The following is a 9968-nucleotide window of genomic DNA, read 5'->3' as shown; positions in this document are numbered from 1 at the left end:
TTTGTTGCTTCCCAAGTCGATTGTAGTTTGACTATTTTCCTTTTAGGCATTAAAAAAGTATATTAAAAAGGAAATTGTAAGACATAATTATCTAAGTATTTTTTCCTCCAATATTCAAGTTTAAGTTGAATATTTATGTATTGAGCTATCTAATAAATAGTCAAACCCCTTAAAAGTAATTATTAGCAAAACACTAATTATTTTTTTTCCGTTTGACCATTAGATGAATATCGATGTTAATTAATAGTAAATTATTAAATAATATTTGAACACCTACCGTTCAAACTTCAAATGTTCTAATTCCCAAATTTAAGTAATTGTTTGTTGTAAATAGTAATTATGTAGTCATTTATTAGTAATTACGTAGTTATTTATTTGTATTTATTTAGTCCGTTACTTGTATATTGGGCCAAGCCCATTGGGTCAAAATTAGGTCAAGAAGTCTCTATAAATGGAGACCCCTATGTACAGATTCAAAAAAAACATCAATAATATTTCATAACCCTTTTTCAAGTTGGTATCAGAGCTTGAGTTCGATCCTCACCGCCCCCCAGGTAAACCAAAGATTGAGCCTGTTGCATAATCCACGCTTCAAGCCAAGAGGGCTCTTGCGTGAGGAGGCGTGTTGAGATATATAGTCCCACATTGGTTGAAGAGCAACTAATGTGGAGTTTATAAGGCCTTGGCACTCCCACCCTTTGAGCTAGCTTTTGGGGTAGTGTATCCCAAGGTTCTTTAACATTGTTATATGAACAGTTTTTATTCATTTTACAGAATTTAGGCAATGTACTTTATGTATGTTTTTTTTTTTTGTGAGACGCTTTATATTTTTTCAGAAACAAATACCGACAAATTAAATTGAAAAGGAAATGGAGATTAAGGGATTGGTGGTAACTGGTAAGAGAATACAAGAAATGATTCGGTATCATATATATGATATTATGTTTTTATCCATTATTTGATGAGTCATAGAATGTGATAAATACATTTTGTTGGCTCATTTTATTCTACTTATCATATCTCAAAGATCATATAATAATAAGTACCACATCCATGTTATTTCAAATATAATTCTCTATTTATTTTTATTTTTCCTAAGAACTTTGTTGGCTACCATTCCCTACTAGTCGATCACTACTCACCACTCTTGTCACCATGGCCCACCAACCGCCACTATCACGGCTAGCCATCTCCACACACCCAATTACGCCACTATCCAGCCACGAATAGTAATAATTAATTAAAAGGAAAAATGTTTCCGCATTTATTGTAGATAAGTTATTTGTATTTATTCTCAAAGTAATATTATTTTAGTATTGAAATCTTAAAAAATTATAAATACAAAGATTATTATAATTCTATAATAAATTAAAATTACAAAAATATCATGATTTCTGCCCCAAAACGATGTTATGTTAGACTTATTACAGATAACTTATTTGCAGTAACCGTAGAAAAAATGAACCCTTAATTAAAATGGTTTTTTAAAGATTATTTGATAAAAATACAAATTTTTTATTTTTGAAAATTTTGTAATTTATTTTTACATTTAATTTAGTTATATAGGATTATAACTATTTACCGAAAAAAAAATTATAACTTTTATAATTTTGTAATAATTTAAAACAAGAATTAATATATAAAAAAATCTAAAGATAAAAACAATTTAAAATTCAATTTTAAAAAAATTATATAAAAATCTATTGTAGAGAATGATTTTATTTTTTATATTATATCTTATATGATAATATTATTATATAATACAGATGATCTAATGGGCATGAAACATGAAATCGAATTATGCAAATCTTTTCATATTCTTTTTAACCATCTTATTCTGTCGCTCTTTATCATATCATGTAACAATTCTCAAAACATATTAATTCTCAAAATTTTATCATTCTTTTCTTTGAGGAGATAGAAACTTACTCGGATACACACCGAGTTAAGAGCTGTTTGACTATTTTTCGTGCAGACATTAAAAATATATTAAAACCAACATTTTAAATATCTCTTGCAAACAAATTAGTTATTTACTCATTAAGCTCGTGAATCATGATTGTAAGCAAAAAAAAAAATATAATCATAATCCACAAGAAAAGTATATATAACCAATATTATTAAAATCGGATCGATCATTGATCTGATCGAGGTACTGGGTTACTAATTCAATCGCATGACTCGATAATTATATGTAATTTTATAATTTATATTAAAAATTATAAACATACTCAAATATATAAAAAAATAATAAATATTTCAAATATTTTAATAAAAAATAAAAAATCACATATTATTATTCAATAAAGGATCAAACAAAAATATAATGATCGTGATACGGGACTTTAGGTTCAGTAAACGACATCTGTAACTATAAATCAAATCAAAATTTTCTATATAGTGCATAATTAAGATAATATTAGTGTTGTAGGTACATAACTTATGTAAGTCCATAAGCCAAAAAAATCCAAATATGTCCATTATTATTATTTTCTTGAAAAAAAAATTGGAATTTTTTTCTTAGACCAGGCCGGGTCATCAGTTTTCATGAAAATTGGCTGGGTCGCACCAGGTTGCACCGGTTCTGATGCATGGTCGGTCCGTTGCTTTAACCGACCGATTATATAACCGATTTACCGGTTCTCGAATCAACCCAACCGAATCGATCCGATTTTATCAACATTGTATATGACCGTCCAACATTCACTCCCCATCTTCCCTACAGGCTTAAATTGTCATTTAATTTTATCGCAATATAGTTAGATTGAAATGTAAAATAATTTAAGCAAATGATGGTAATTCAATTGTAAATTGGAGTTGAGCATTGAGGGTAAGATCATGTGTTAGATCCTTCCACTATTATCTTTGAGAATACTTTAAAGCCTTAATTCTGGACCTGTTCCAAACGAAAATACCTCCCATAAAAGATACATGTGATTTATAAAAGAAATATATAAAATAGTTTTGAATAAAAATTGTTTTTATCCATTAATAAATAGAGAAAAATTACATTTATAATTTTTTTTTTGCTTATAAGCTCATGTAACCAAATTTTAATCGTTTGTTTCTGTTAATCTGATCATTATAATTTATTAAAAATTAATAATTAATTAATAAATATGATTCAATAAATTATAACCATTAAATGGATGAAAATCAAACGATTAAAATTTAATTATAACAAATTATAAACAAAAATAAATTATAAATATAACATACTTCAAATAAATAAGTCAAAGATAGTTTTTTATAACACGATTATAAAACACACTTGAAATTGAAAGTTAAAACTAGAAACCGTTTTATACAATATGGCACGGATATTGTGGAACTCCACTAGGAAAGTAGTGGCGCGTCCGTAATCACATTTTTTTCATTTCCCTGGGTTTTCTTAAACGCCGTTCTTTTCCATTTTCTCTTTTTTTTCTTCCATTTTTTCTCCTTCTCTATTTTCTTCCTTCAAACGAAACCCTTGTTTTCTTCTTCCCTTCCTACTTTCGATTGCAAAACAGAAAACCAATACCATCGAAGTTCTTTCTGCAACAAACCCTAGCGATTCGAAGCTACGCGTTAGAGAGAGAAACCGCCATTGAACCTTTTATGATGAAGTGCGATGCGACTCACTGAGTTGAACCGAATAAAGATCTGAGTTTCGGTGATCGGTTTAACGCGCTCATGGGTGCTGCAGGCTCCAAGCTTGAGAAGGCTCTTGGTGACCAATTCCCTGAAGGAGAGCGTTACTTTGGTCTTGAGAATTTCGGCAATACTTGTTACTGCAACAGCGTTTTGCAGGTCTTCACCAATCTCTTTCCTTTTTCCATTTGATTGTCTTTTCTATTCGATCGTATTATTTGGAAAGTATCGGTTATTTATGGGCTGATTTTGTTTTTGTGGTTCTCTTTGGTCGCTTTGATAGTTTATTATTGATTTGTTTTCTGTTAGTTTTGAACTTGTATGGAAAATTTATTGCTATTAAGGAAGGACAATGTTTTCTTTTTGTTTTGGATGATCGTTTGACCGGTTTTGCTGAATTTTCAAGTGCTTCATTAGTCATGGAATATAAAGGATGAGCATTGACATTAAGGCTTTTACTTGTTTTTCACAGGATTTTTTAGTGAAAATAAGGAAATACGGAGTAATTGAAAGAAAGAAAGGGAGACGTTTGGGGCTTGTCATATGCTGCTTTAAAATCCCTTTCCCCCTTCCCTTCTTGAATTTGTTGCATTTGAGTATGCAATTTTCCTTTTCTGACACAAAAAATGGTTTGTCATTTGTTGTTGGTGTTTTATATTGAATTTATTTAAGAGAGCAAGCCTGAAGCAGAGGCCAAATGCTTCTTTGTGATCGAGAGGTCACCGGTTTGAATCTAAGAAACAACCTTTTTGTAAAAAATGTAAGGATAAGGATGTGTATAAGGATTTCTCTCTACTTCATCCTCGCAAGTCAGGATTTCATGGGGAGTGATTTTTTGGTATTGCATTTATTTTCCTTTTCTTTGACTTGAATGCGGTCTGGTCAACAAATAGAAAAAACTAAATTGCAGTTCTGATTATTGGAAAGGATACAGGAATCTTAATGTCAGCTCTTCAGCCATTCAAAATACCTAGTATCACTGAATTTATCTAACCTTCTAGCTTTATATAGAGTACTTTCAATATTGATGGATTGTGTTTGGACACCAGAAGTCTCTCGAGTCTACTAATTTGGATACATTCTAACCATTTTTATTGTTTTCCACTAACAAGTTACTCTTTTTCTTTCTACAGGCACTATACTTCTGTGTTCCATTCCGTGAACAATTGCTAGAATATTATGGAAATAACAAAAGCATAGTAGATGCAGAGGAAAATCTTTTGACTTGCTTAGCCGACTTATTTTCGCAGGTAATGAGTTTATTGTTTGGAGAATTCTTGGTGTTTCTTGCATGAGGCGAATGAGGTGAGAACCTGATCCTCCAGATCAATGACTGCCCAATCACTCCTAGATCAATTGGTTTTCATCCCGGAAATTATAAAAAAGCTATAAGAATGTGAGAACGTTTATTAAGTTGCCCCTATGACCATCCAAAAATAGAATAGTGTCATTTGCAAATTGTGGCAAAAAAATTTGCTTTCCTTTATACCCAACTCTCATGACCCTCTCAATACTGTTGTTTATTATTCTGCTTAAGACAGCCACTGTAATAGGGACAAAGGGTCACCATCATGGGCCCCCTCCCCCTCCATAGATCACTAAATCAAATTCTTCCATGTAAAGAATATTACGTGGTTTATTGTGTTGATCTATAAATCTAGTGAAGTTTATCAAAACATGACTGGCTACTTATAGTGCCTAAAATTTGTTTACTTAGTTAACATTTGTTTTCCTTTCTGTGAGCTGTTTCATTTTTCCCCTTTGTTGTTTTCCTTTGAGATACGAGAGATTGGGAAGTGGTAATTTCATGCCTTTTTAAATCAGTGATAAACTACGCTTCAGCATACATATGTTATTACTTCTCTTTGTGAAACTGCTTCAAAGTATTTATGCTGCTTCAAGGTATTTATGATGTGCCTTTTATATGTACCTATGTTTTATTGTTTTGTCTATTTCTCCCTTTTGCTCTTTTCCTTTGAGATACAATAAATTGGCAGAGGTGATTGCATGCTTGTCTAAATCTGCTTTGTTGTATGTTTGAGTATATATGGTATTACCTGGGCTTACTTGCTTCAAGGTATTTGCAGTGTGGTTTATGTAAGTATCTACATTTGGATATCATCAAAATTTTGATCAATTTCTTGACTCAAATGTCCAGTTATTGCACTTACCTGCTTATTTTTAACTTTCTTGGTTTTGACTTGAACATATATTATTTCTTTTGTTATAGATAAGTTCCCAAAAGAAGAAAACTGGCGTCATTGCTCCCAAACGATTTGTACAGAGGTTGAAAAAACAGAATGAACTCTTCCGTAGCTATATGCACCAGGTATGTGTTTAAACTGTCAAGAATGAGCACTAAGTCAGAAGGTGACTATTCTAAAAAAATTTAAATTCCTGTCGACACTAAAACAAATAATATTAGTTTGTACACGCAAACATACAGTGTTTGGCTATGTTTATGTGTCTCTCCATGTTTATATAAGATGCTATGCATATGCGTGTCCCTGCTTAGTTGCAGCTGATTTAAATATGAATCTTAGCTAGAGATGCTATTATCTGTATGAGAGGGGTTTCTAGCTGGCAAAGTCCAGAGTTACAGTTGTAAAACTAGTAGATCATTAGTTAGATCAGAGTTACTTTTGTAGTGTCACCGTGTCACTCTTGATTTGCAAAATGATTTAGAGCTTATAGTTAAACTTGAAGGCATAGTTAGGATGACATTCCTCTGGCTTGGCTGGATAATATTTGAAGGTTGCAATCTGTTCCCTTGATCTGATCATATTTTAATAAACCGGATAAGAATTTGTTAAATTGATCATTGTGCTTGTGCATATTGGGACTCTATATACAGAAAATTAGAAATATATTAAAATCTTTCTATGTGAACTGGAACATGTACATGTTAAATGTGATTTTTATTGACCATTATATGCCCTAAGGGAAACTATGTTGCACCGACACGGGACACGACATGACAATTCGACACGTTAATTTTAAAAAATGTTAGATTTCGACATGTTAGGACATATTTTGATATAAAATAATATTTTTAATTTATGTAGCGTATATATTATTTTTAATATTCAATAATTTAACAAAAAAATAAAGCTAAACTTATAATACCTATCAATTTTGCAAAGAAACATAAGATATCCCAAATATTTATATTAAACTCAATAAAATGGTAATCGTAATCCAACAAGTCAAATAGTTGGAACTAAAAACGCAACGCAACCTTTGAACCCTTTTTTGAGTCTCTGCAACACGTGTTAGAGTATTGGAAGAGTGTCGGAATGTTGGGGAGTGTCAGGAAGTGTCGGACATGACACATCTAGTTTTTTGAAGTGTGGGTGCATCATAGAAGGGAAATGTAGAGTCTGTTTGATTGTGTTTTGGTTTTTTTGTTCTTAAAACTGTTTTGTAAAATAATTATGGAAACAGTTGTTTTCTATATTTTTTCTTTTTGAAAGTTAAAAATCAAAACAGAAAACAAAAACAACTCAGACATGTTCTCTAAATTTGATTTTAAAAATAAAAAACAATTATAGTTTTCAAAACATTTTTTACTAAACAGGTCTTGCCAAACGAGTTTTTTAGTTTTTTTGTTCTGAAAACTAAAAAACTGTTTTGCAAAACAGAAATCAAACAGAGCCGTAATCTTTTGAAATCTGTTTCCATTTGGCAAAATTCCCTTATCACTTTGCCATATGAAGATCTTTAGATGTCTCATGCTTTCACCAGTATACAAATGGATTTGGCTTGTTGGCTACCTTCTTTTTGTGAGGAAATAATTGCGCAACACACGTTAGATTTTCATCTATAGCCTCTTTTGAGAGGTTGAATAATGACAATTTTTTTACTTCAAACAGGGCTGTATATCTCAATTTGTTTACTAGACTTCTCCGTCCTCATCATAGTTACTCATATAGAGTATGCCATTCGATATTTATCAAATACATTGTTAATTTTGTTTGCTAGACTCAATATACTGTTTGTTGGAGGATGTCCCTTATTAATCCTTTATATAAAAATAATTAAAAAGCAACACTGTCATTGTTAATCTTCTCATTTTTGGTAGGATGCCCATGAGTTCTTGAACTTTTTGTTGAATGAACTTGTTGACATTTTGGAGAAAGAGGCCCAGGCTGCAAAAAATGATCAAGATACATCACCACCTGTAAAGGCTGCGAATGGACATATGAACGGTCCAGTTAATGGTGCTAGAAAAGAGCCTTTAGTTACTTGGGTGCACAAAAATTTTCAGGTGACATTGATCTGCCAAGCTTGGAGTAACCTTAAATTGTGAACTTTGTACTAGATCAAATCTATTATGCTCCCTCTTTTTTCTTGGGTTGGTGGGGGAGTGGGAGCTGCTGCTATTGTTACTCCCACTCCATAGTGATCACAAAAATAGGACTTTTAAGGATTTCTTTTAGGAATCTCATTATTGTAAATTACTCTGATCAGGGAATACTCACCAACGAGACAAGGTGCTTGCAATGTGAAACATTAACAGCTAGGGATGAAACTTTTTTCGACTTGAGCCTTGACATTGAACAGAATAGTTCAATTACAAGTTGTTTGAAAAACTTCAGTTCGACTGAGACATTGAATGCCGAAGACAAATTTTTTTGTGACAAGTGCTGCAGGTATATAATGTTTGCTCCTGGGCACATTTTTTTTATGATTACCCGAGTACTATTTTTGTGGCGTGAGCTGTTACTTGGCTTCTTGAGTACTATTTAGAAGGTAAAGAGTGAGTTCAACCATTTTGAATTGTGTGCATAGCTGAATTATTCTGTTGCGTGTGAGAGAGAAATTTTTTTGTGATGAAGCAGAGATGTCAAATGGCTTCAAACATCGTGTATTATTTATTGGCAATGGTTATCTCTTAATTGAAAATAAGTTGCTATTTATGTTTAATTACGATGTTTCCTGTTTCTGGGTATATGGTTATGACCTAAGGTTTTGCGAAGAAACCATGATAGGTTCACCTTCCATTCATGATTGACATTATTTGTTCATATCTTATTTGAAAGGTTTTTGATGGCTATGTCAGTGTATATAGTGTGTAAAAATATGAATGTACTCTCCCTGCTTTATTTTTCATGTCCGTTTTCCGGTCTGATAATCTAGATATGAACTTTCTTATGACATTAGCTTGCAAGAAGCTCAGAAGAGGATGAAGATAAAGAAACCGCCTCACATCTTGGTCATCCATCTTAAGCGGTTTAAGTACATTGAACAGCTGGGCCGCTACAAGAAGCTGTCTTACCGGGTTGTCTTCCCCCTTGAGCTGAAGTTAAGTGATACTGTTGAAGAAGCGGATATTGAGTATTCTCTTTTTGCAGTGGTTGTCCATGTTGGGAGTGGGCCCAACCACGGGCATTATGTCAGTCTTGTGAAAAGCCATAACCACTGGTTATTTTTTGACGACGAAAATGTTGAGATGATTGACGAGTCTGCTGTTCAGACATTCTTTGGGTCATCGCAAGAATATTCCAGTAATACAGACCATGGTTACATTTTGTTCTATGAGAGCATTGGCTCTGGTAACGGGAACTAGATGGAGGAGCCTTGCGTGTTTTAGGTACTTGAATCATATGAACTTGTCGTCGGTTTGATTAATTTTCTTTTGTAACCGTTTTCCCTTGTTCAACCTGTTTGAGGAGTTCTTATATATCCTTGAGAGGATACAGGTTGTGAAAATGTATACTTAGGTGGTTGGCATGTATAGTGGATAGTGGAAGCACTGTCCTTTTTTCCACAATAAGAGCAGATAGAGCAGTGTATATGGTCAATTTCACAGACAATGTATTCATGGGGTCAAATGTTCAGTCGACATTAGAAAGACAATGCAAGGGCAATTCCTCGTAACTTATGATAGTTTATTCTACATTATATTTTACAAGAACTTGCTGGGGTTTTTTTTCTGATCATTAAAAAGCATTTGCAATTTAGATTATAATGATAAACTTATTCAAAACCAAAAGTGCACTTGTAAACAATCTACTCATCATAGTTATTTCAAAAATGCCCACGCCCTGAATTCTTTTGATTGGTTGTTAAAAGCGGCGATAGTATGTAGTATTTCAAGTATTCTAATAATTGGCAGACCTATGACCATACAAAAATAGGGTCTTTAATCACAGCTTTGGCGCTGTTGTGGTAGTTGCGCTAAAGCCTTTATAGGTGGGAGTAAAGAGACCAATAAAATCAGATTTTAGATGCAAGAACATGTCACAAGCCCATGGTCAAATATTTCGATTAGGTTGTAAATCACATAGCTCTTTAGGTAATCAGGCTAAAGTACGAAATTAGGTATCTAAAAT

General features: G+C 32.5%; 1 protein-coding gene across 1 annotated transcript; it reads left to right on the top strand.

The window, feature by feature from the left end:
- The first annotated feature begins 3321 nt into the window (after nucleotides 1-3321).
- Nucleotides 3322-9529, top strand: LOC133283685 (ubiquitin carboxyl-terminal hydrolase 3-like). Its single transcript, XM_061480582.1, has 6 exons — nucleotides 3322-3792; nucleotides 4767-4883; nucleotides 5864-5962; nucleotides 7715-7900; nucleotides 8104-8285; nucleotides 8797-9529. The coding sequence occupies exons 1-6, from the start codon at nucleotides 3676-3678 to the stop codon at nucleotides 9200-9202; spliced, it is 1107 nt and encodes a 368-aa protein (XP_061336566.1). The 5' UTR covers nucleotides 3322-3675; the 3' UTR covers nucleotides 9203-9529.
- The last annotated feature ends 439 nt before the right edge of the window (nucleotides 9530-9968 follow it).

This window comes from Gastrolobium bilobum, unplaced genomic scaffold (genome assembly GCF_033153095.1).
Source record: "Gastrolobium bilobum isolate Gb01-03AN ecotype WA unplaced genomic scaffold, APGP_CSIRO_Gbil_v1 utg7888, whole genome shotgun sequence".
Lineage (NCBI taxonomy): Eukaryota > Viridiplantae > Streptophyta > Magnoliopsida > Fabales > Fabaceae > Gastrolobium > Gastrolobium bilobum.
This window is presented reverse-complemented; position numbering and strand designations above follow the sequence as displayed.